Source organism: Sitodiplosis mosellana, unplaced genomic scaffold (assembly GCF_009176505.1).
Source record: "Sitodiplosis mosellana isolate CC-2019 unplaced genomic scaffold, AAFC_SMos_1.0 Smas_scaffold_38, whole genome shotgun sequence".
NCBI lineage: Eukaryota > Metazoa > Arthropoda > Insecta > Diptera > Cecidomyiidae > Sitodiplosis > Sitodiplosis mosellana.
Genome location: NW_022595280.1, coordinates 834,505 through 861,936, shown reverse-complemented (window position 1 = coordinate 861,936; position 27,432 = coordinate 834,505). Strand labels below are relative to the sequence as shown.

General features: G+C 38.0%; 3 protein-coding genes across 7 annotated transcripts in view; 2 read left to right on the top strand and 1 right to left on the bottom strand.

The window, feature by feature from the left end:
- Positions 1–16,115, top strand: part of LOC129569648 (cadherin-87A) — a 152,064-nt gene extending 135,949 nt beyond the window's left edge. For all 5 annotated transcript variants that reach the window (XM_055448727.1, XM_055448728.1, XM_055448730.1 and 2 more), the window contains exons 7-26: positions 1,852–2,044; positions 2,164–2,276; positions 2,361–2,555; positions 2,753–2,908; positions 2,979–3,719; positions 3,860–4,053; positions 4,151–4,280; positions 6,168–6,291; positions 6,705–6,765; positions 7,774–7,904; positions 8,116–8,543; positions 9,468–9,636; positions 10,023–10,262; positions 12,700–12,890; positions 13,039–13,443; positions 13,527–14,379; positions 14,458–15,124; positions 15,298–15,382; positions 15,456–15,668; positions 15,773–16,115. In XM_055448727.1, the coding sequence (XP_055304702.1) occupies positions 1,852–2,044; positions 2,164–2,276; positions 2,361–2,555; positions 2,753–2,908; positions 2,979–3,719; positions 3,860–4,053; positions 4,151–4,280; positions 6,168–6,291; positions 6,705–6,765; positions 7,774–7,904; positions 8,116–8,543; positions 9,468–9,636; positions 10,023–10,262; positions 12,700–12,890; positions 13,039–13,443; positions 13,527–14,379; positions 14,458–15,124; positions 15,298–15,382; positions 15,456–15,668; positions 15,773–15,856 (5,373 nt within the window). In that variant the 3' untranslated portion in view covers positions 15,857–16,115. The remainder of the gene's footprint in view (positions 1–1,851; positions 2,045–2,163; positions 2,277–2,360; positions 2,556–2,752; positions 2,909–2,978; positions 3,720–3,859; positions 4,054–4,150; positions 4,281–6,167; positions 6,292–6,704; positions 6,766–7,773; positions 7,905–8,115; positions 8,544–9,467; positions 9,637–10,022; positions 10,263–12,699; positions 12,891–13,038; positions 13,444–13,526; positions 14,380–14,457; positions 15,125–15,297; positions 15,383–15,455; positions 15,669–15,772) is intronic.
- Positions 16,116–16,719: 604 nt separating this feature from the next.
- On the top strand, positions 16,720–17,975 carry LOC129569656 (mediator of RNA polymerase II transcription subunit 8). The gene is made up of 3 exons (XM_055448741.1): positions 16,720–16,983; positions 17,056–17,271; positions 17,519–17,975. The coding sequence occupies exons 1-3, from the start codon at positions 16,819–16,821 to the stop codon at positions 17,870–17,872; spliced, it is 735 nt and encodes a 244-aa protein (XP_055304716.1). The 5' UTR covers positions 16,720–16,818; the 3' UTR covers positions 17,873–17,975.
- Positions 17,972–26,189, bottom strand: LOC129569649 (tyramine beta-hydroxylase). Its single transcript, XM_055448733.1, has 9 exons — positions 25,284–26,189; positions 20,572–20,798; positions 20,335–20,469; positions 19,997–20,202; positions 19,495–19,886; positions 19,231–19,397; positions 18,966–19,148; positions 18,535–18,722; positions 17,972–18,381 (listed from the first exon to the last, which is right to left on the bottom strand). Exons 1-9 carry the CDS (start codon positions 25,429–25,431, stop codon positions 18,078–18,080), a joined length of 1,950 nt encoding a protein of 649 aa, XP_055304708.1. The 5' UTR covers positions 25,432–26,189; the 3' UTR covers positions 17,972–18,077.
- Between the last annotated feature and the right edge of the window lie 1,243 nt (positions 26,190–27,432).

The window sequence follows — 27,432 nt, the reverse complement described above, 5'->3', positions numbered from 1 at the left end:
GTGTTCTCACGAATCCCCATTCAGCTCATTTGTCATCATACAACGTGAATTAAGCTCTTCGCTGTTTGCAATATATGATTTCGAAAAGATTTTCTTTTTATCTATGCTACGTCGTGTGTATGTCTCCAAGCTGTTGAAAGTTCACACAAAGGAATTTCCATCATCAAAAGCACGTGCAAAATCGAAAAGCATATCAAATTTCGTTATTTTTGCCAGAAGGGACTTCTCTTTTCATTGTCGTTGCGATACTTTATTTTTTTTTGTAAGCAGCAAAAAAAAAAACGGTCTAAAAATGGATGTTCTTTGGAAAAGTCATCACGGTAGTGAATTCCAAGCGAAAATGAACTATGCCATAGAATATTTGATGGGTGGAAAAGTTGCTTTTCAACTTTTGTAAGTAGTTTAGTCAAAGCGTATCGCCAAACTATTGTCCAATCTACACGGGTCCGACATTTTCCACGGTCAGTTGAACAAACACTGAACAATGGCATTCCGACAAGTTGCTCCGAAAGCATTCTTTTATTCCACACAGTAAATTGAGCATTTCTGTCGTTGATTGTCAAAAACTTTTATTTTCACTGTTTTTGTCCACCTATCACATGTTATTGTGAGCTTATGTACTTTTTTCCGTCGAATCCCCAGTACGAAAATAGAACGATTGCGGAAAAAAAGAGGGATTTCTAATTCAGAGGGAAAAAATGATGAGGAATGAGAACAAGTATTCAGACTAGAGTGTAACCATTTAATGCAGGGAAAAATGTAACGATTTCGAAGTGAAAGCACTCAAGCGATTCGATTTGAATTAAAAATAATATAAGAGAGTGCATTCCTTTGATATAATGATTTCCATCTCGATTTCAATGCTCCAACAGGAAAATATACATTCTTGACGTTCCAATCGTTGAGTCGCATGCTGAAAATTTAGATGAAATTGAATTTCATAGAAATCCTCATAATGACAAACATTTTTATTTAATGTTTTGCACAGAAAAAAATATGCAGAAAAAAAACGAGAAAGAGAAAGAGAAGAATATACAGAGTATCTGTAGTATATTTATAAATATGATAAATCGCTTGTTCCCTCGTCATCATCATCATAACCGAATTGAAATGGATGCGAGTGCAACATATTGCTGAATGCCATTTAAGACACACGTGTCCATAAATGTCGATATGTATTTTCTACGCGTTTTTTTCTACCGTTCTCTTGTTTAGATTCATTCTCATTCCATCCCTCTATTCATTCCTCTCCTTCTCTCTCTCTCTCTCTCTCTCTCTCCACCTCTCCGCTCCATCATATGCGACTTATACGATTACGTTGTTTGGGAAGACGAAAGTAGATTCAAAACAATTCTGACGAACTTGTACAGTCGTTAGAAGTGTTTTTTCTCATGTGTTTGTGTATCGTATGAAAATAATATCAACGCCAACAGCGACGAACCTCTATCATATTCTCTTCAGGAATTTTATTGTCATTGAAACGAGGTCGTCATGAAATGCACACGACAAAGTTGTTTCGTAGCAATAATCATAAAAAGCACATGTGAGTTGTGTATGCAAAAGGTTATATATGACAGAATGCACATTCACCGGCGGCGGCGAAGGTTCTACCCTTCGTCCGTTTCCCCGCTCTTGTGCTCCATACTCAGTTTGCTATTCTCATATGAGACAAAAAAATCACACATTTCAAGCGATGTCGATTTTGTGTTTGGCCCAGAAAACAAGATGGAAATATTTTATTTATGCTCGGCTTGGAGTTTTTTTCCTTTGCTACGTGTCTGCTACGAGTTTGTAAACAAAGTTTCTGTTTTTGTTATTCGGTTTGATTTCTTTTTTCTATCTTGTTTGCAGGACGGAATACATGAGTCGAGTACAGGTGTTGAAATTCGAGTTAAGGATGTTCAAAATCGTCCGCCCGTATTTCAGGGCTCATTAGCAGCTGTCATCAATGAAGACAGTCCGATTGGCACATTAGTTATGACCATTCAAGCAAAAGACGGCGATCACGGACAACCCAGGAAAATCGTCTACGATTTACTCATGAGTAAGCAACTAATCGATTAGCACTTTTGCTTCTGCTGTTGGTGCTGCTGATGCGAAAAAAGGCGAATCTTCTAAAAAAAAAAACACAAATTCCGCTCTTTTGTTTTTGTCACAATCTAGATCCAATGGATTACTTTTTGCTGGATGCAAAAACCGGTGAATTGCACACCGCCCGACCACTCGATCGGGAAGCATTGCCAGACGCTACCGGTATCATTGTTTTAACCGTTCGAGTGAGTATTACTGTTTTACTGTGTGAATGGGATTATTTTTAGTTGACCTGAAGCATAAAATGGAATATTTGATTTCTCTTCCAGGCCCGTGAATTGGTCGATGGTCAACCAGGCAATGATAATTCGACGGTTGCCATAACACAAGCGTCGATCACAATTCATGATGTAAATGATTCACCGCCAGTATTCAACAAGAAAAACTACTTCATCTCTCTCGCCGAAAATACACCGATTGGAACTCCGTTGCCCATTGAGATTAATGTTCGTGATCCAGATGTGGTAAGTGGTGGCACTTCAAAAAGCTTAGCAAATTCAAAATGGAAAATTGCTACCATACGCACAGTTTATTTAAAGTTGTTATTCCACTCAAAATAAATAGTTTTCCTAACTTTAAAGTTGTTGCACTCAACAATTTTTATTCTAAACTATTTTATGTGAATTGTTCGACTAAGAGATGCTGAATGTTTTTTCTCCAGGGTCAAAATTCGATGTTTAGTTTGAGATTGGAAGATGTGTCTGGTGTTTTTGATGTTGAACCAAAAGTGGTAACTGGTTCGTCACCTGTTAGCATTCGCATTGCAAATGGCACTTTAGACTATGAAAATCCAAACCAACGCAAGTTTATCGTTCTGGTAAGTGTATACCCGATTACCGCAACTGTTTTTTTTTCATGAGTCAATTCTGACGAGTTTTTATTTAAAGATAATTGCCGAGGAGACGGAGACAGTTCAAGAGCTATCGTCAACGGCAACGTTGACAGTGACGGTGACCGATGCAAATGACAATCGGCCGATATTCGAACATGAATCGTACTCGTTTTCGGTGAGTGAAACCGCACCGGCAAATCATTTGATTGGCACTATCACTGCCAAAGATTTGGATTCAGGACGTTTTGGTACAAGTGGAATTCGATATTCATTATCTGGTGCGGGCTCGGAACTGTTTCATGTGAGCAATAATGGAGCAATAACAGTAGCCGAGTGTCAACCGCCACAAATGGTTGGCCACAAAATGTTGGCGGCACAATTGCATCGTAAAAAGCGTGAAACCCCAGCCAATCGATTGACGAATACGAAAAAAGTGAATTTAACGATTGTCGGCGAAACGGGTGTTATTGATGTGGACGATTCGAATGGTTCAACGGAACTCTATTATCCGTTCGCGAATGTTGAAGAAGTCACATTTCGGCCATTTTTCAGCGCAAACGACGATTACATGGTAATGAGCGATGACAGCAACGAAGAAACCACAACCGCATCCGACGAAACATTGCACGCAATCGATGAAAATCACACAAATGAATTGAATACAATCGATGCACACCACTCACAGCGAAATACAATGAAACAAAGTACGGTCGCGGTTGGAAGTAATAATGGGGGATTGGGACACGCACCATGCTTGGACTATGAAACGCAGCCCGTCTACTTTTTGACGTACAAGGTTCGCTGAAATTGCACACATTAATTTTAATCAAGTGTTTTTCTATGCTTTCTCTTTGTCGAATTTTCACTAAATTAACGGTCCATTTGCGATTCCATTTCATTCCCCATACCTCATACACAACACATACACACACACAGGCTACGGATGATAGTGGTCTCGGTCAAACATCTGTTGTATCATTACGAATCATGCTAACCGATTCGAATGATTCGCCGCCAGTATGCGAGAGTTCACTTTATCGTGCATCGCTTGACGAAGGCGCCATAGTCTTTGATCCACCGCTATTCATTAAAGTTCGTGATGCTGATAGCACCTCCGACATTAGCTACAGGTAATGTATTGAATACAATTTCCATTTTACATATACATACGCCGCATTGCAAATTTAACACACACATACCAAGTTACAATGGTGAATTCAATTTCAGGATTCTCGGCCAAGCCAACATACCCGATTTGTTCACCATCGATAAGCACACGGGCCAGGTGTTCATTAAGGATACGGCAGCATTAGACGTAAACCATTTAAAATCGGAGAATATTTATTTCAGCGTTGAGGTACGGAAAACATTTTCAATTCAATTCAAATGGTTCAGAAAGATTGATTGAAAAATTTACACCGAAAACCAAAATTGGAAAATGCGAGACGAAAGCTGTTGTTGACGCAGGAGCCAAAAGCTTATTTTCAGAGATTACTATGGGATATTTTTATTCATATGAGATGAAAATATCGCATAAAAATAACAGATATTTTTCGCGCGTTGTGTTCAGCGAAACGCAAAACACAAAACACGAAACACAATAGCGATTCTGCACACACAGAGTCGCTGTTTTTTCGTTATACTCTTCACACTTACGACGAGCTGCGCGGAGTGTGCATGCACATGTTTCGCTCACTTCTTTCTTTGAACACTCTTCGTGTGTCAACACAATATCTGTGTGTGTATCGCTTGTGCCGTCGTTTATAAATGACGTCAATGAGCTGCGCGATGCATGCATTTTTATATGTTTCGCTCTTTTCTTTCGATCGACACTCTCCGTACCCAGCTCATTGACGTCGTTTACAAACGACGGCACAAGCGATACACACACAGACATTGTGTTGACACACGAAGAGTGTTCAAAGAATGAAGTGAGCGAAACATGTGTATGCACGCTCCGCGCAGCTCGTCGTAATGTGAAGAGTATAACGAAAAAACAGCGACTCTGTGTATGCAGAATCCTAGGGGGAAAAATCATTTTTTTCATCTTTTATATCCGCACGCATCAAGTCATAACTTAGAAATTCAATGGTATGCATGTAAATCTGAAATATCCATGTATATTCAACAATATTCATCGTGAACGACAAATGAATATTACTGAATATATATAGATATGCCAAATTTACGTGTATACGTATGAAAAATAAAAATAATAGTGAATCAATCCTTCTACCGTAAATTTGATTGATTTTGGTAGATAACGGTGAATATTGGAACATTTTTTGACATTACAGTCTAATGAATATTATTAAATATACATAGATATTTGAGATTGACGTGCATACCAGTAAATTTGTGCAGATTGTATCGTCAAAAAATGTTCCAATATTCATCGTTATCCACCAAAAACCTTCAAAAGTGGTTCAAATTTTCGGTTGAAGGTTTGATTCACTATTATTTTTATTTTTTCAGAGTTATTTGCGTTCTGCAAAATCGCGTGAAGCCCCTAGGCAGAATCGGTTATGTGTATTTATTAGGGTTTAAAAACGCGTTATTTTTTTCAGTGTTTCTTAAAAACGTTTTTTTACAGAGCCGTTATATACCGCCCAAAAAACGTTTTTTTCGTTTTTTATCGTTATTTCTGCGGTATTTTGGACTGTCAAAAAAAACACTACAGAAAAATAACGTTTTTATAACACCGTTTGCGGTATTTGTCGAAACGTTTGTAAACCCTAGTAAGTTTCGCTGAACGCAACGCGTGGAAAATATTTGTTATTTTTATGCGATATTTTTATCCCATATGAATAAAAATATCCCATAGTAATCTCTGCCTATTTTCACTTGGTGAAATTGGTTGTCGATGTTCTGTATAATGGCACCAATTCCAATCCATATTGTATTCTGGGAAATTTGATCGGAAAATGCACATTGTTTTGTTCAACATTGCATGTTGATGAATATGCCGGTGGCTTTTGTTCAAACATTTTCACACACTGAGCTTACGCTATATGGCTGAAATATAACTAAAAAATGAAAACATTAAATTACATTTTCGGCTCGCTTCTCCAATTAAAAATGCATTCTACGCATTTTTCTACACACATAAATTGGTAAAATGGTGGTTGTTCGCGCGAGTTGCGAATAGCAGCTGGCGAAAAATGTAATTTACACCAGTTTTCCTGTTTCGTGTTAACATTTTTAAAAACCCGTTTGGTTTTGGAATTTTTCTTCTTTTTTTCAGGCCGATGACGGTGCTTTCGAAGCCATTTGCAATGTAAATATCACGATACGCGACGTAAATAATCATGCACCAAAATTCGGGCGCGACAATTACATGGCAACTATTGCGGAGAATACAGCAATTGGTAAGTGTGCAATGCGTCTATTTCGCTGTTTGGCAAATGTTTTTTGCCGCACGAAATTTTTTTCCTCTCTCTCTCGAATCGTTTGTATTTTGCAAAACCAACAGTCAATTTTGATCACTACCACACAACCACGTCTCAATATACCGGTTTTACTAACATAAAACAAAATTGTTCTGCCTACTCTACTCACTCTCTGTCAATAAATTTTAATCAACGTTTTTGCGGACTGACTCTTTTCAATCTATCTATTTCTGAGTAAATTTGCACTTCAAGCAAATCATTTCGCGGTTTCAGAACTCATACAACTGAAATATACAACACTAACACTCTCTCTCTCTCTCTCTCTCTCTCTCTCTCTCTCTCTCTCTCTCGTTCGATATGCGATACAAATTGATGTTGTTTTTCATTTGCAGGCACAGTGGTGGAACGTGTTCATGCGACTGATTTGGACACCGGAATCAATGCGAAAATACGGTAAGCAATCATAATCGATTTTTCATCATTCATCACACACAACACATTAAACGAGTAAAATTGGTTGAAAGACTGATAAAACGATGGAAGAGGAAAAAAAACTTCTGGCATTATTTGGAAGTTTCTCTTGAAAATTCTTTTGAAAATTTATTCCGTTATTATGCCATGGGCAAACTTTTGGATGAGATACTTTTTGCTCAAATGTTGCATCTTTGATCAAATATGCATGATTAATTGCATTTGAGACAAAGAAAAGGGATATTCCAATTGAAATCATCTTTGATGCATGTTTGATTTCACAAAATTCAAGCGACTGAACTGTAAAAAAACACTAACCTAATGGTTACATCAACTGTAAACTAAAGTATTTTTATGACGAAAAATGAAAGCAAGCTTCACTCAGTATAAAACACAATATTCCCAGGCAAAATCCCATAATACACTAGATGATTGGTTCAATTTAGCATCGCATCGCATCGCCTCGCCTGATTTGGCTTACATTCGATAGATAGAGCATTTAGTACCGATTTTATAGTTTAAATTTTGTTAAGCAAATTGCTTCGGACATTGGTTGCATAAAATTCCAATACATTGGGTATTAACTCTTCGATTTTATGCAAATTGTTCCGAAGCCACAAGCACGATTTCATCTGGTGAAGAGTGATACAGTACCCGTTCAATATTAAAGTGGTTTAAGTGATAAACGTTTCGAGTTGTTCGATTTGTATGCAACTAGTGAAAGTGTTTCGTAATCTAATACGATTAATATTGTTTACAAAATTCAAATTAACTTTTGGCATATTGACTATTCACATATAACTAATAGTTGTGTGTCTGGACACACGATGCAAAACCTCTTAGTGACTTAATCTCCTAAAATGAATGGCATGAATACGGAAAGTAGCCCGAAGTGTATTGGTTTTTTTTTTTGTCATATTGATGTAACGGTTTTCATTTCAATAACTAAAATATTTGAATTTATTTCCACTGTAAAACACATGCACACAGGTATCGTATCCAACAGGGAAGCTTCGATGACTTTGCCATCGATAACCAAACCGGATTAATATCCATTGCTCGCAAATTGGACTATGACAAACGGGAAAACTATCGCATTGAAGTGGTTGCATCGGATCTAGGTAAAAACGACTAATTTAATAAGCATTTCATTAAAATTTCATCGCAAAATATGAAATGCCCCAAAAATATCGCTGGAGATTTGGGGTTCGAGGGGGAGTTTGATTTCGTTTTCATTTACCAGTTTCAACTGTGCATGCCATGTGCATGATTTATGAATTTTAATCAGTTGAATTGAAATTGATGTCGATGAATTTGGGTATATTTTCGTAGGTATTCCGAGTCTATCGGGAACGGCAACCGTATCAATAAATTTGATCAATAGCAACGATAAGGATCCATTCTTTATACCTGCTACACAGCGAGCAGAAGTGCGCGAAGATGCTCCGATTGGAAAACGAATTTATCAACTTGTCGCTCATGATCCAGATGTTGCATCGAACGATGTACTCACTTATGAAGTGACCGAACCAATAACAGCTGTCAATAAAAATGGAAAAGAGGTCACCGATTCGCAAGCATTTAAACATTTATTTGCCGTCGACCGATATGGAAATGTCACCGTCAACGGTTTGCTTGATAGAGACTTTTTTGCTGTCGTTCGGCTAACCGTGCTTGTCACCGATACAACCGCTCCATCGCTGCAACAGGGCAAAGGCATGCTCATCATTACAATAATTGAAGTGAATGAAATGCCACCGGTGAGTGAAATTCGCCGAATTTTATCTATATATATGTATATAATTAAATTAAAATAGAATTTGACATCTGAAAAATCGGTTTAAAATTGTAAATGAAGGATTTGAATTTGATAGAAAACAGAACCAAAAAGTCTGCCATTCAATAGGATTGAACAGATTGGGAAAAATTGACACGTGTCTGCATCGAAAATGCGGCCATTGAAAATTCGAACATGGATTTCGATGGAACTCCAATCAAATATTAATTCAGTTTTGTTCATGGTATATCTGTCGGCTTTATGCTCGACACCAGACGGCACAAAAAATACAATCGGATTTTTTCCCCGTGCTTATGGAACAAAAAGCGCACAAGTTTAATTCAACCGAGATTGACTAACAACATTTTTTTTTTGTTCCACCTTTTATTTTGGTTATGGAATAATAATTCTGGATTTATATTTTGCCGAATTTCAATCCGAATTTCAATTCGAATTTCGGACAATCACCTGGTAAACCGATTGGTACAAAAAAAAACGTTAGGTCAATACATTATTGACACCGAATGGAAGCCAGAAAAACTTTTTTAATTCAATATAACCCGCATTTGCGACTGGCTATAATCAGTGTTTTGCTATCGACAGACAACCATTTATTAAATCAAATATAAACCGATCCAAATGAGAGCTATTGTATGAAATGCGCGTTTTTAGATTGAAAATTAGCTACCACAGCGGAACTTCCGCTACGGAAGTAGTACAGTATATGGTTCTGAAAATGAGTGATTGAAATACATTTTGTTTGAAAACGGCGCAGAAATGGAACATCGCCGTTCAGAAAGTACACTTGAATCGAAACGTTTCGTTTGCTCACACAAACGGTGTGCAGTTGTTTCCTACCCTCATTATGTTTATAATTAATGTTTTCGAATGTGTTTTTCACCCCCAGGTGTTTGCTCTTCCATGGACACCAGCCACGCCGAAGCTCATCTATCAAATGCTGGAAGAGCAACCGATTGGCACAAAATTAACGCAACTCCAAGCAACAGATAGCGATTCAAACATCGAAGCCTATCATCTGTCGACGAATGATTACCTCGAAATAAATAATCTCACAGGTAAAAGGCGTGCTCAATGAAAAATGGTTGGGATTTGGTTGCGAAGCGCGTAATAAACACATTTATCATTCACGCTGAATGTGTGTGTGGGTGAGTGAGAGTGACTGTTTGTAATGGCATCGTGTCGATGCTGTCGTTCCACACATTACAACTCACTTGAGCAGTAAAATGTAATTTCGTTGCCATTGCAAACAACACTCCACTCGAGAGCGCACATTCAGCCGTCTCGCGTGAGATGAGATGCAAAGGAATTCCACGCAATTAATTTCTTCACCGAATGAAATCGTTTTTTTCTTCTTCGCTTGTCGTTTTTCCAATTGAAATCGAATGATGGAGATTAGGTTTCGAGGCGAATTGATCGTTTCTGTTTTTGTGTGTATTTGCAGGCGTGATTACGACAAAAGCTCGCATCGACTATGAATCAATAAAGCAGATTTATGTGAATGCATATGTATCCGATACCGGAATTCCGCAATTGACATCCACCGCTGAAATTATCGTCGACATTGTCAATGCGAACGATAACGAGCCCATGTTTTCATTGCCCGAGTATCGGTTCACCGTGCCAGAGAATTCAGCAAAGGGAACGTTCATCGGGAAAATTGACGCAAAGGATGGTGACGATGGTAAGTTAGACGACAGCAAAAATTCACCTCACAAAACAATTTTATACCAACAAATACAGCAGCAGCAAACACCAATAGAATTTCATACCAACAGAGGCAATCAGCGTCTGTTAACAAAACCACCGACGAATTACGGGAGTTGTTTATTATTTATGCGGTGGTATTCGTCATAAATCAAGGCCAGAAAACCGTTTGCCAACTACGGAAATACAAATGGCATGTAATTGACTGCATCGAAGTTAAATAATTATATGTTCTATGCACACACACGCCGCTATCTCGAAATATGCGATACACTTGCCGAGTTTTTCGTGCGTTTCGACCGTTGTTGCGTTGACATTTATCAGCTTGTCAAATTCATTTATCATAAATTTATCTTGAGATAAAAGCCACCACTTTTACCCGAAATACGAGTGATTTTGTTTTCTCACTTTTGCCTCATTTAAAACCGCACAAATTTGTGTATGCGTACGAAGAAAAAAATGTTCAACTGCCATGCAGAGAGAGTATAAAAAATGCGAAACAATGTCTGTGCGTAACGTGATACTAATGATTCTAATGATTCGGTCCCATATGCAAATGCGAACAACAAAAAAAATGTCGTTTACGCGTAAAATGCTAGTCATCCGCACCAAATGGATGTGCGTAACGACGTTTCGGGAAGTGTATGAGTGCGACAAAATACAGTTCCAATCTGTAACTTCACAAAGAACACTTCAGGACGATCGCCGCAGCACGCGCACACACATGAGCTGTGCGCTCCACACTAGGAAGTATCCGGCATAAATTTAGTAAAGTTTTGCCGAAAATGTGTTCGCATTAAGTTCATAAGTACATGTGACAAAAAAGACGCTGTCACGGCGCATACACACAACACCGCCGAAAAAATACAGCACAAAAAGGAACCATTTATTTGAGAAGTTAAATATAAAGAAAATGGATTTTTTTTCCACTCTCTCTCTCTCTCTCTCTCTCTTTCACATCGGCATAAATATATTTTCTTGTTCTCAAGTACAAGTCACAATGTTTTCCGACGTGCATCTGCGTCAAAATTACCTCTCCACACAAATACACTGTGCTCAACACTCAAATGCACACACAAATGCTGTACGTGAAGTTTAAAATTCTGTTGGGAATCATCCTCCTCCCATCGTCCGGAACAACAAAATTGTGAAAACGGAAAAACCACACAACGAACGAATAAATTCGAACGATGCATAAAGTTCGGCAGGCTTATGTTATTTTAATATCAACTTTTCATTTTGGCAACAATGGCATGCAACAAATTTCGAACAATTTAAGTAATTTTTAGTGGAAAAAGCAGCGCGGAAAACTTCAAAATCCTTGACAATGTAACATTCACTTGTCAAACAATTTATGGTCTTTAGGAGAAAATAAAACGCCAGACTCAAATTACAACATTTGCGGCAAACCTCAACTGTCACTCAAGTTACTCACTTTCTCTCTCTCTCTCTCTCTCTCTCTCTCTCTCTCTCTCTCATACACTCTTTCTCATTTTGCATTGAACATATTTTATGCAGTTTTTCGCCCGTCGTCTCTCTCGAAATTTAATTAAAAAGCCACAATACAACTCGGTTCAATTATTAAACTTCAACTAAAAATAAATTTACTATTCTCTGAATGCCATTTCATTCAAAAGTTTAAGTGTATGTTTGTATCTGGAGTGGTTTCTCCAATTTTTGAAATGTTCTTTTCTCCGGAAATTAAAGTGATTTTCTGATGAAATCATCCAATTTCGATAATCACACCAGAGAGAGAGAGAGAGAGAGAGAGAGAGAGAGAGAGAGAGAGAGAGCCTCTTTCGTCCATCGGCCAAATCAAATGGTGATAAATTTTCAATGAGCCATAAACGAAAATGTTCGAAATGATTTCACATGTCCGAAAAAGAAATCGCCAATTTCCCCACCATCACCACAAACTTTTATAACGTCCACACAAATCGAAGTTTATTTTCATTCGTTTTGCCGATTCCTTGTGTGTTGAAAAATTTTTTTTATTCGAATCATTCTTCCATTCGTCCGAATTTCTTTGTCAAGTATTACTTTTTCTCTCTTCCTCTCTCTTTTTATGTGATTTTTCCAATTCGATTTGGTTGGGACAGTTTTTATTTCTTTCGCTGTCGCCACCGCAAAGATAAAATTGATTGAAAATCAAATAAAAACAAAACCGAATCGTCCAGTTTTTCTCTGATCGAGATATATGTGTGTGTGTGTTTGCATCAGTAGTAGCAGTACTTTGCTTTTTATTACAATTCAAATATTGAAGATTGTGCAGTAAAATCGAACATTGGCCACTTCTTTATGACAAGTTCCATTATTCCGTCGCTTGGTTTTTACCATAAACGAAACTTTTATTTCGGTTGAACAATATGCAAAGCGGATTTCATTGTTTCTATTCGCATTTCTTTTGTTTGTAGGGATTTTCGGAAATGTAACATACTCATTGATTGGTGACCACAGTAGCAACTTCAATGTGGATTCGATATCGGGTTCGATTACGGTACAGAATAGCACATTCTTGGATCGAGAACGTTTGCCGGATGTTAGTTTCTCAGCGGTTGCTGTCGACAAGGCACCAATCACTACACGACACTCAAGCATTGTTCCGGTAAATACATTTCACTTACTTACTTGCTTACTTAGTTGCATTTCAGTTACAAAGTCAACGAGCTCAAGCACATTTTAATATTTTCATTTCAACCTAAATTTAAAATAACTTTACATTTCCCTCGGTATCTCTTGATCTCCGCCCGCAGATTCATATTACCGTTCAAGATGTCAACGACAACAGTCCAGTTTTCACACAGAAAAGTTATTATGCATCGGTTGCCGAGAATGCACAATTAAATCCACCTGCTGCTGTTCTGCAAGTGAATGCATTGGATGCGGACGATGGTATATTCGGTGAAGTAAAGTATGCTGTCATTGGCAATGACAACACGCTGTTCCAGTTGGATCCCAATTCAGGAATTTTGTATCCATCGCAAAGTCTCAAAAGTAAAAAAGGTCAATACAAACTCACTGTTGAGGCTCGTGATGGTTTGGGCTTTGGCCCGAATGCTGATAAAGCGGATGTTGTGATTGACGTGCAAAGTGTAAACAATTATCGCCCGATTTTCATTATGCCATCCCTATCGAATGCCTCCGTTGAGATTCAGGAAGTAAGTAACACGTAAAACACCTTTTTTTCTCTGCTTCTCATCAACCGGAAATTAATTCTCTCTAATCTTCTTTCTCCATTTAGAATCACGCAACACAAAATTATCTGGTGATGACTGTGAAAGCAAATGACGAGGACACTGGCGACAATGGTTTGGTTAAGTACTATTTGCAAGTGAACAATCAGAATGTGTTAGAAACGGATGAGTTTAAAATTAACGAGCACACGGGTGACTTGAAGTTGAAAATGGACTTGAATCGAGAGAAGCAATCGAAATACGAGTTGGTTTTGGTTGCACGGGATCAAGGCATGCCATCGCATTTTGAGAGTTTGCGATTCTTAACGATTTTAATTGTCAGTGTGAATGAAAACAAAGCCGAATTCCCGGACGCATCGAATCCGTACAAATTTTTCATCGTCGAAAACAGCGATCGGGGCATTCGTATTGGTAAAATTCAAGCATATCTTCGTGATAAGGATCCACACACCAGCGTTTATTACTACATGCTGTTGGGAAATGAGAATGGTGCATTCTATGTGGATAAAAAAAGCGGCGACGTATTCACCAATCGATCGCTAGACCGAGAAGAAGTGGATACGTATCATTTGTACATTTTGAGCAGCAAAAAATCCGATTTACATATTTCGCGGCGCCAACGCGATGATTTATCGATTGAGGCACTTGAACGCGACAGCACTGTTGCCAAAGTGCAAGTCAAAGTGCTTGACGTGAATGACAACGCACCGAAATTCGAACATGACATTTATTACGCTGGAATAAACGCTGAAGCGGCCATCAATCAATTAGTCTCAACGATTAATGCAACAGATGCGGATATGGGTACGAATGGAACATTCGACTTAATTATTGTCGCATCAAATCTCTATAAATACGGCTCAAGCCGATCGGTTGGATCGATTGTACCGAGTCCATTTAGTAAGTTCAACTTCTTCTTCTAGCTTTTTCGCCAAATTTTTTTTATTTTCAATTCGATTTTTGCATTTTCTTTTATAGAAATATCAAAAGATGGCCGCCTGACGACAGCTGCATTTATGGGTGAATACGACCAAGATCGATTCGAATTGACTATCGTTGCCAAGGAAATTGAGCATCCGGGCCGTGAAGCATCGACCAAAGTTGTGATTTGGGTGATACGACAGGAGCAATTGGTGCGTGTCATTATGTCACGACCTCCGGGCGAGGTGATGCAAGAAAGAGAAGAGCTTGTATCCGAGCTGAGAAATGCAACCGATAAACGCATTGTGGTCGATGAAGTGCGCCATCATGTGAATAGCATGGGTCGCATTCGTATGGATTGGTGTGACATGTATTTTCATGCAGTCGATCCCGAAACCAATTCAATTGTTCCGGTTGATGATGTGCTTAAGGGCATCGACAATAACTATGACTTTTTGAAGGATTATTATGCTGGATTTGCTATTGAAAACATTGTTCCAGCGCATGCCAAATACGTGGAAGAAGAAGTCGATTTGGCGTTGATTGGACTGTTGGCACTGTTGGTGGTGTTATTTATTGGAGCGATTAGTTTCATGGTGCTTTGTTGTTGCCTCAAAAATTGGAACATGAACATACCGCCGCAAACACGACGAAAGGAAGCACTCATCAAGAAACAGTTCATCGATGAACTCAGCACAACCGAAAATCCGCTGTGGATTGAACAGTGAGTGTGGTTTTTGAGTTGGATTGACATTTTTGAGTCGAATATTTTGAACTAAATAGATTTTCGATGAATTTTTTTCTCAATAAAAAAATATATGTTTTGAACAATTTGATTCAATATTGACAACATTAGCTTCACTTCTCTATTTAATCTTAAATTCATTCCTCTTTCAGAAAAATGAAAATGTACGAAGAACAAGAGCTGACGATGCAAGTGTTTTCTGAGCCAGAAATTATCACAATGGACGCTGATTCAATTGTAAGTTATACCGAGGATATTCCGAAATCAAATGGTCGAATAACTTTTCAATGACTCTTTTTTTCGATTCCAGCAACCAGCATCACAGTTTGGTCGCCGAGATTCGTACGAACCATCTCAAATGGGTGATAACACATATGCTACAATTCAGCCGCGACATCCGGTGAATGGCAGTAATACTGGACCGCGGCTACGCAACAGTAGTTCCGTGTCAACGATAGGCAATGGAGAAATTGCTGACTATGCCACACTTAGGAATATCAGTAGCGCCCTTTCGCCGTCGACGGTAAATTGATCATTCATTTATTCGGTTACCTTTCTTAAATGCCCAAGAAGAATCAATAGAAAATGAACAGAAATAATAAGTTTTGTCATCAATTTCTCCCATAGACACCACACTACGAGTTCACCGGGTCAACATTCCAAGCGCTCAGTCACAATGATGACGGTACTTATGTGGCCGAAATCATTTGACATCAAAATAATCAACTGAATGATTTCATCATTTGGTAAAACGACGCAGTCAGTCACAAAAAAAAACCGCATACAAAGACGTAATTCTATTGCCAATACAACTCATTTTCAATTTTAATCTTTAGTGAATTTTACAACAACAACAACATACTTTTTATGTAATGTCAAGAATGCAACAAACTGATTTGAATTATAAACTGAATGTATGTAAAAAAAATCTAATGAAAAAGACAATAATTAACGAGAAAAAAAAGAAAAATTAATTTAAAATAATTCGCACTCAAACAATGAACATCACAAAGTGTTGTGTAGTTTTGTTTGTCGCATAAATTGTCGTCGATTTTATTGTTGAATTTTCCTGAAATTCGTAAACAAAATTAGTAATGCAAATGAAAAAAAAATGAATGAAACAGAATATGTATAAAGTTATTTATTGAAACGAAAGAAATTTTAAAAAATCCATTCATTAGTTCCATTTTCGAGTTTTTACGAAATACACAAATGATAACACACGTTTTTTTTGTTTCGAATAAATAAGTGTATTTGAACATTGTCTCATAATAATGTAATGTAAAATAAATTAAATTAAATTATTTTAAAACTAAAATGTCTGTCTTTCAATTCATGGAGCAAATATTGCCGTTTTGAACAGAATATTTTCGAAAGAATTTAACAAGAATAAAAAAGTATTGAAAAAACGAATGAACCAGATTGCAAGGGAACAAATTTAACAAGAATTTCAAATCTCTCTTTGGAGGAAACAGTGCCATCTGTTGCCATACGCTTGAACATTTTTGCTGAATTGAACCCAATGAAACTCAATATGAATCAGTGTTACCACCTATGAAGTGTCACTTCTGACAGCCGAGTGAATTGTTTACGAACCATTGTGAGACACCGCAAAGCTGCATAATTTTTATATTTTTCGATAAATTTTAATAGTTTTAATCCACAAATCCAAAATGCAACGTGAAGAAAAGCAATTGGAGTCGTTGATCGATGCGGTTTTAGGTCGGTTAAATGATTTGAAAATCTCAATCGGCGCAATGATTCATAAGATTGAAACCGAGTATGAAATCATCAATTGGCCAACATTTTTGGATAATTTTGCATTGATTTCAAGTCACGTAAGTTATTACTACTTTCAATCCATTGGTTTTTCATATTAATATTATTTATTGTTGCATTTGAATTTGCAGTTGACTGGATTGTCAAAGATTCTTGCACATGAACTGGGTCCCCCGCTTCGTAACTTGACAGTGCTTCCTTTACAATTGTCCCAAGAGAGAGATGAAGCTATTTTTCATTTAACCGAAGGTCGAATTCCAGTTTTTGCCCATGATTTAGTACCGGACTACCTTCGAACGAAGCCCGAACCAACCGCCGAACAACGAATGTTGGCACATGAACAAAAAGTATGTGGATTTTTTCACCAATTTGTGAATACTCGCCTTCAATGTATGAAAAATTGAATGTTCTAGCATGAAAAAACCCTATCATACGTTGTTTCTGTTCTAGGGCAATCAATTTTGCCAAAAATGTAGATTTTTCCATGAATAATTTTGAATTTTGCATAAAAACGATCAAAATTTGCATGAATTATTCAAAATTTGGATGAAAATATTCGACTAAATTCTCGATAAATTTGTCTCATTTTCACAGGCAAACAATATGGTGCCTGACACAGCCGCAAAGCAAGTGAGCCAATTTACCAAAGTCATCTCGCATGTGCATGATATGGTGAGCAAAGCCAGAGAAGATTGGGATGTTGAGGCTTCGTCTCGAGCTGGCATCCAAACAACCAGTAATTTAGGTGATACACATGCAATCGTGGCAGCAATTGGTATGGGCAAAGGATTGATACCCGAAACAGGAGCCAATATGGTGCCGCCAGTGCGACCAACGATGCCAGCTGGAGCTGCTGTGCCTGCGGCTGCCTCAACAATGGGCAAAGCTCCATCTGCTATTAAAACTAATATCAAGTCTGCCAATCAAATTCATCCGTACAGCCGCTAAGTTCACTCACCTCATTTGAGAACAACTGCTTATGATATGTATTTTTGTGAGATTAAAGAGAAAAAACCGTACAAAAAAATGGAATAAAATTAACATAGACAAATTTAACAGCGACTTTATTTGCTTTGAATGGTGTGCTTAAATGTAGGTTTAATGTGATGGAATTTGAGTTAATCTTAAATATATCTTTGATAGTGATCCTGCTCTAATAAATACATTCGCCTAAATATCCGCAATCGCCTTGTTCGAGTGGAATTACACCGTACGGATTATAATTTTCGCATGTTTCGAATCGTCGCATTGGCACCTGAATCGAGGCTTGACTGATGGGTGCACCTTCCCAATCGAAACCCGGAAAACGATGGCCATCTGACTGATTGCACTGCATACTCAATGGTTCTTGCACGTACATTCCGTACAACTCGTCAATGTGTGGCTTTGTCCACTCAATGGAACGATAGTTTTTCGAGCGTGCTCCTTTTAACGACACTTCATGTTGATGCTCGCGTCTATTTTATCCAAACAGTTAGTTCATAATAAAAACGAAAATGATGAAAATATGAAAAGAAAGAAATATAATTACTTTTTCCTCTTAAGCGTTACTTGTTTCCATTTCTTTTCGCTTTTTTCTGCATCGAAAAATAAAAGAATTAATAGCATACCGTTTCATATAGAAGAAATAATCTTCTAAAGTTTTCTCCGACACAGAACTTTTGCAAACTTCAAGTTTTGTAGCTGGATAATATTGAATGTAATTCACACACATCTCGTCACTGATAGAAAAGCCACCCAGCGTTGTGTTGGTATAGCCTCGAGTATCATAGTAGCAAGTTGTAATCAAAGCGTCTCCCTTTTTGCGCCCCGCACAACAACGGACGGATGGAACAGAAACAAAGCAAAAACAAAACAGAGAGAAAAGAGTCGCCATACAGATGTGAAAATGTGGAATGCAATCAAGACGAGCGACGTAAAGGAAAAAAAGCAGAAAAAAAGTAGTGCGATGAATTGAATTGTTTCGCGAGTGAAGTGTGTGTGCGCGCAACGGGCGCGAAATGTGAAATAAAATAATGAGTGACAAAAACTATCAAATTACCGGATAAACTTTCACTTGATGTCGCAGGTAGCGTATTTCTTGATAGTGGTGGCTATAGTAATCGTCTCGGTTAAGTTCTGGCAGCTCAATGTCGTCACGAAAATGTCGTGTCAAAACTCGAAGTCCGCGAAGATGTGTATGCAATTGTGACCCGAATACGATGATGCCAGATTTTGGCAGTGCCTGCAATGTACCAAAGCCAAGTGAGTAAATCGGTTAAACCCGAATCAGATTGGGGAGGACGATGAGCAAAGTCATAAATTACCGTTTGTGTGCATTCGGCGATGCAGTGACCACTCAACGGAAATCCTAACACGCCTGGAGGTATTGCCATTTTATCGCTGTACTCTAATCCAAGTTCCATAATAGCTGCGTCGTGCTTCCTAAGCTTCGACACCATTCTGATCCGCATGCCCGACTGATCGATTAATCCTGTTGCATGAAGCCAACGCACACGATGATGCCGTGTACGGCAGATAAAACCGCATTATTTGTTCACTTTAAGAATGTTTTTAATGAGTTTTCTTACCACTTTTTAGTTCTGGATTGTTAAAGTGTACTTCAAGCCGAATGAATGGATTATAGTTAGCGCCTCCAATTGGCAGCCCAGCCTCTTTCGGATATGTGAATGCACTTGCACCCATTGCCCACAACGATATAACTCTATTGCATATTTTAGCTTCTTCAGGCAATTGATTGCAATCACCGTTGTACAATGGAATTTCGACGCCAACGTCCGTCTCACAATGGAACACTTCCATGTGATGTACGATATCTTCATTCGAAATAAGTGGTTCGAATTGTACAATGTGATGCTTTTGTTGGATGAAATCGCCCAACTTTTGAATGTGACACCAGTAAGTTGTTTCTTGTGCCGGTATCGTAACCTCATTCAATGTAACATCCACCTCCATAATGTCCCTATGCAAACAAATTGAACATAAATAAATTTCAACAAGATGAAAGTGGTGGCAGTCATGGCAGCACCACGATGAACACGAATAAGAAAAAAAAACAAGATTTATACGTACCTTTCCGGAATGACAAGTTTATCGGCACGTAACATTTGCGCCATAACCAGACCATCGTTGGCACCGCTCCGATGTGGCGAATGTGAATGAGTATGACCTTCGCGCTTGTGCCGCTGATTCTGTAGTGATGTTCCATTTATTTCGTAATCCATGGGGAAATTCAAAATTTCCTCACCGCGCGACCATAAAATATACATTGTTCCCTCCTAAACACAGTTTAACACATTCATTTTATTCTCGTTTTTTCTCTTTTTATAGTATGTCTGCATTTGCTATTTTCCCATCGAAACATCGACAGTGGTCTGATTTGTTAAGACATAGGGTACTTCGGTACTTACATGCATGTTGAAGTCTTGCGGGTCACACGTATCGAATTTTCGCTTGAACGCCACTGACCGATCGTCAATGCGAAGCAATTCACAATCCTGTTGTAAATCTCGGTACACTTTTTTATCGTTTCCGATGTACGTGTCCTAGGTCCGGTGTAGCAGAGACAGACGATGCGATAGTGAGAGAGAGAGAGAAAAATGTATAGAAATGAAATTCCATACATGCAGACATCATTCAATACTTACGATAGCCTCATTATATGACTCATCGTAGATGCTCTTGACAAAATAGCAAACATCGGATCCTTCAATTTGACCGCGTTTTGAAAAGCCAAAGGCGAACCAGTCGGTTTCATCGGTGAATGCTTCGTCCACATTGAAGAGGACTTCCTTTTTCGGCCAATCGATATACCACGTTAATTTCATGCTATGATGATCCAATAGCAAAGTATGGAGTTTGGTACTTGGTAGCTCTTCAATTGTGTCGTATTCGAAACGAAGCGATGTTGATGCCAACGTCAACAAAGAAAATTGTTGCAAACACGAGGGAGAAGAAACACAGAGAGGAATAGATTTAGGGAAAATAGAAAAACAAACAAACCATAAAGAGTACACAGTCATTATTGAATACTTGGTCGAAATTCATGGGAAAATTGCTTGCTCTAGGCCCTTTTTATTTCATTTACTTTTCCAAGTAAAGAAGGATATTAATTCATTACATGTGTAATTCCATTTCATATTTTTGCCCATACACACACATAAATACTCATACACAGAATATATGTTGTATGTTCATTCCGTTTGCCGCATGTTTCATGTGGCAATGTATGCCATTATAAATAAAGAACCAAAACAAATATGAAATGCTATTCTTTTTCACTCGAAAATGGTGGATTTTCGAAAATCTAATTGTAAAAGTGCTACAAAGCACCCCAAATATTGCGCGCACTGATGAAAACCAATGGGAATAAATGCTGATTTGATTCATTTTATTTTTCTCTTTTTGCACTTTATACTTACAAAGCGCACCCAAATGTACCTACTAAGTGTAATGTGTATATATCCCGTTTCAAATCCATCCAACGACCAAATGTGGCGTCGAATGCAAAGCACGAGATGAGAAAAAGTGAGCGAATAAAATTATCGTCATCTCGCTAACACAAATAATCCTTTTCTATATTCGCCTCGTTTTTTTTTCTCTCTGAGCAAACAATGCAGTTGTATTATCCAAGCTTTTGTCTATTCCCATTCCATTCTTGATGCTTTCTCTCTTTTTTTTGTCAGCCATATATTTTCCAACTCGTTCATTTTCGTCGAACATTCAAGACAAATATCATAATCGTTTCGTTTACTGGCACAAACGTTTTGTACATTTTCAGGCATGCGAGAGTAAGCAAACGAACGAGCGAGCGCGCATTTTCATTCACACATATTTTTAGTCGTGTCGATCGTGTATATCACGTCGAATTGAAACCGAAAGGGAAGAAAAGGAAAGCGAGCAACAAAAAATGAATATGAATTCAGTGTGTAGCATTATGATGTGGCTCGCTGCAAACCCACATGCCACACGTTCATCTCTATTATATGTGCTTATGAGTAACGATAAAATGTGATGGAATTTTTCTTTCTCCAGAGTCATATTTGCTATTGACTATGGTATGGTGTGTGTGTATATGTTGTACTGGTCGCGCTCTCGCTTATGTTCGGTTCATTCATTCTGTTGTACGCTGGCTGTTTGGCTGCCGGTCGGTTGGTGCCGTTTGCCGTTTCTGTATGTGACCCTGCTCTTTTATTATCTCTTTGCCATTTTTCGACATTCTAACGCATCGTTTTGTTCGAAATACTTTATTTGCTGGTGTGGTATGGTGTGGTGAGTTGTAGTTCATATTTAAAAGGAATTTATTGCTTTCTCTGGTTTTTCTCCAATGTGTGGTGGTGGTGGCGGCGGCGGCGGCAGTGGCGGCGGCGGCGGCAGTGGCAGCGTCTCCCAATACTCATTTTTAATCACCAGTTCGTCAGATCATTTTCACTTTTACTATGTTGTGGATGTTATATGCGCTCTTATTCATGGCTCATCGCTCATAGCGGCATTTTGAATAAATGGCAATGGATAAACAACTAGCAAGGAGAAAACCGCGAACAAAAACAACACACCGTAGATACGCATATTGCGAAAAAGAGAATGCAAAAAAGGAATGAGTGAACCGAACGAAGGACTCAAACCATAGGCAATATTTCAAATTCCCATCATATTTTTAGGATATTAAGACAATCGAATGTAATCGATAAAATATGCAAGCACGCATCGAATATGAGCATCCACAGCAAAAACTCACATTATCTGTGCCAGCTATGTTTGGTATGCTGGAATCCGTGGTTTGCCCTTGTCTATACCGTGCATACATATACTCGCTCTCGTTCTCGATCTATGCATTTGCACGTGAAACACGTTGCCTCAAAATTAATTTTGTCATTACTCTGGCATTTGCAATTTTCCATCTCTCCACATCCTGACACGGACTTCGATTTATAGTGTGATTTAATCCCACACATTACTCTTCTACCGCACACACACACACACACACACACAGGGAGAGGCGAACAGTGGTCGAATGTTGTGGTGGCAGATGAGAGGATGAGAGGTGGAAGAGATAGTAAATGAAGTGAAACCACCGTCAAAATGACGAATGATCAAATGAAAATCTGGGCCCGAGCCATCGTCAAGTCGACCTATCCAATGACACTACCTTTATTGTGAGCTCGTAATAAACCGTACACAAGTTGTACGCTACAACACAGACATCGAGACACAATTTTATTATCTTCGGAAAAAGTCTTATTCGTAAACTACCGTTGCTCTTGTTAATTTCGTCGGTACAATGAATTGACCGAATTGGTTGCCATGTGTTGAGTACGAAGACGAACTTCATCGTCATATTGCTCCTCATTTTCTTCATCATTTTATTTCGCTCCGTCTAACTTAATCAGAGTCAATATGAACTAGTTGCATTCCAAGCGAAATGCCTCTAACTTTGTTCTTATGGCCGGTTCTCTGCCACGCTTCATAATCATAATAATTACTTAATGTGTTAAAACTTGGCCCATTACGCAGGTTTTCCAATCAATGTGGCAAAACAGAATTATACATAATTTCACAAGGCAACCCGCATGTGCTTAGACATGTGAGGGGGTCAGGTTTTCCTTCCTCCACTCTCTCTCTCTTTCTCTCCCACTCGCTATATATATATATATCGTTGCCACAGATTTAATTTTAAAATATAAACAATTTCAGTTTTGTTCGAAACTTTACACCGAGAGATGCAGGATGCCTTACACAGCAATGAAACGTAGAATGTGGGCATGATTATGCTGTTGCCGCTTTCCCTGCTGCTCCACATTTAGGTGATTGTTGATGGCTTTGGTTTTTCTCAAGCTTTGGCATTACTTAGCATGATTCAGCGTGTTGAATATATACGTGCGATGTGCTTGCTCTGGGAGTGCACACTGCACATCTATTTTCAGTGAATTGGGTGTAAGATAAGCTCATGCAAGGTATTGACAGCGTGGATCAAAGGGATGCTACAAACAAAATTTTATTATGATTCTATCGCCGATGGGCACACTGTAACAACACATCCACAGAAAAATGATGAGTTTTGTCAGAATCTAGTGAACGTAGATTGATAGAGTGAGAGAGTGAGTATGATACAATCAAAGGGGTTTTTCGCCTCTATATATTAGTTTATTCAAGAATCTTTCTTTCTACGTCGTCGATATAACTTTGTAAATGAATTCTGTTTGTGATCCACATCCATATCTCTCTCGCTTTGCGTCGTTTTAGACGATAAAAATTATATTTTGCTATGAAAATTAATCGTCGGTCGGCCACCCGCCTCGAACAATCGACCGGATTTGTGAAAGGATCAAAAGGATTTTCCTCATCGACACGACAACAACAACGCCGCTGATGTTGACGATGATAACGACCAACAGGGAGTCTAATGTACTATGTTTTTGGTCATCATGAAATCGATTTCAGACAAACAAGCTTTATGCACATTGTTGGTATATATGTCGATATTATAATTAATCAAGTTTTTGGTATCTTTGATCCCAATCCCCGAGTCAGAGAGAGACAAAGAGCGAAATAGAACTTGCTTACTTGCTACGAACAGCTAAACCATTAATATTTCCACTTTGACCAATCCATCTTTCTCGTTCAATTAGCACAAATTCGACAGTGTTACCATTAGCCACCGAATTCCAAAGTACGTTTGTCGATTTTATCTCACTCATTCGTTCATTCATTCACTCGTTTGTTCGTTCTGTTTGCACGGATCCACACACATAGAACGTCAAAAATCAACAAAAAATGTGTCGCGCATAAAAATAATTCAATTCAATCAAGTGAATAAATAACAAGCCGATTCGAGTGAGTGGTGGTAGTATTCGCTTTGAATTTAGGAGAACTCGTGTAAATTTAATAACGTGCCTCTAATCAAATTTAATAGTTAAAACGAACACCAACAAATAAATATTAATGTTATCTGGCACGTACATAGGCAAACACAAGCGCGAGCAAAACTTTTTGTTCGCACCATTAATGGGCTGGTTTTTGTTGCGCCACTGTTGATCTAATCATGTTGTAGAAACAAAATTTATAGCAATTATTTTCGGATGGGAAAATTGGGAAAATTTAGCATCCCATCGCAGTTTATAATAATAACAACAACAGCAATATATTATAATGATATTGTGGCCGATTTTCGGCGATGGAGTTAGAGACCACACGACAATAGCAACAACAACGACGACGACGACGACGACTACGATGAAAATTTATGCATGTTTATCGGAATGAAATGTTTGGGGAAAATGACTATGAACACAGGTAATTGATTTTTGTAAAAACACACCAGATACGACGCTCAGCATTAAATATAAAAGTTTCAACTTACTTTTGGTTGCTATCACAACAGCAAACACCTCCACAGCAATAATCGCAAAAACGGCAACAGATTTCATTTTTCCACAGATTGCTCTCTCTCTCTCTCTCTCTGTAGGTCTATGTCGTTTACTCTCACGCAAACATACACTTTTTTCCATTCAGTTTTTGGTTTAATTAGGAAAATATTTTTGGTTGTTGTGAGTAGCAGCAGCAATAAAGTATGTTCTTTTTCTTTTTATGGAAACATCGGAATATGCGATCCCCTACAATATCATGCCCCGATGCTGAGCCGTCTACACAAATGTATTTGTCTCAAGCGAAATTTACTTTTTGTTTACTATTACATTGTAAAAAAAAATCATGCGGAACGACAACAAGGACGATACTGATGATTATAATATACAATAGCAAAAGTCAATAGAACAATAAATATTCATGAATGTTCCAGTTTTTGAAGTATACTCCAGAATGAGGTAAAATGAATAATGCTTGTGAAATACCACCCCGAATTGTCTGAACTGTTGTATTTTTTTCTGGTGTATCTCTTCTCTTCTCTCGTGTTTTGGTTGATTCTTCGTGCACAAACAATTTTCCTGATGCTTTACACTCTCCCACTGACACTCTATGCAATCATCACGATGGGGGGAAATAGTATTGACGCGTTTCCTTTTATGTTTATTCGATTATTATTGTTTTTGTAACGCTCTTCACTTCTTTTTTTTTCTAAACTTGTTTGTGCCGAGCTTATTGAATTTCATATGGAATTTGATATGGCACACACATTTTTATACGTATACACCTCAATGTACTTTATTACGCGCACTTCTTCTTCTTCTTTCGGTGTTGTCGACGACCAAAACTCATGCCAGTCAACAGCTTGGCAATATGTTGAATGATCGAGTGTCCTTAAACGATTAAAATGTTTTGTTCGTTGAACGCTCCTTTTATACCATCCACCAAACGGCATGGCGATATCGCTCTGCTGTTGCCCCAACGATGGCAAAGTGTATTTGTTTTCACTTTATCACACCACTTAATGACTACTCTTCGTGGAAACGGTTCGCTTTCACACCACTGTGTACTTGTTAATTTTAACAGATAAATATTTTTTCAATATGAACATTTAAATTGGCCCCCCTTAATTGCCCAAAAATGGAATTCGAATTTGTTGAAGTGCAAACCACGCACACTAAGGTCGCATCCATTAAAAGTTATTATAAATCACAAATGTTATGATAAATCGAAGCAGCTGCGATAAATGCTTTCGTTATTATCGAAAAAGTTAGTTTTATCGTAATGTATTTTATTTGTTTGTTGGCGCAAAGTTTTTCTTTTCCTTTTTTTGTTCGGTTGATTGTGTGTGAGAGCTAATACAGTATCTATTCGAATCTCGTTGATAAGCATTTTGGGAGGGGAAGTACAATTTCAAACTTTTCCACACATACATAACGACATCTAGTCTTTCGAATCAAAACCATGCAGAAAAGTTCAAATCGGACGATGTTTTCCACGGAAAAATTCATTTCAGAAGAAAGATGACGCAAAGTCTTTTCCTTCTTTTGAAATTTGATTTTGTTCGGTGGGAAAACGGTTGGTTTTGTACGATTGCTCATAAATCTGAGGATTATGACTCTATTGCTCGCAACATTGACAATCGGTTTAAATAAACGGTATTATGGCAGAAAATATCAAATATCTTGAAAAATATTCCTAACTAATTCGTAATCTACAATGAGCATTATTACAGCGGGCATAAAATTGGAAGGTCAAAATTTCTGAAAAAAATTTGCAAATGTAAAAAAACCTAAGAAAATGTTTTTTTTTCGAAAACATGCTCATGTAGATATTCTTCCAAAAAGAATATATTTTTTGGACATTAGTTTTTTTTTCAGGTGATACAAAATCTCAACGAAGTTGACTTTGCAATAAAAAAAAGACAACATTCAAATGTTGCTGATCAGTTTGCACTGGGTGTTCGTTAAAAAGTGTCAGTTCGAATCGATGGATTCGAATGACACATTGACATTTAAATGCAGCAATCACCTGATTGCACTGAATGTTTTGATTGTTTTGACAGTTCCAATCTACAACAACAAACCATAAAACACAACGACTCAACCAAAAGGTCTGAAGTAGCCATAGCATTGTTGTGTGAAAGA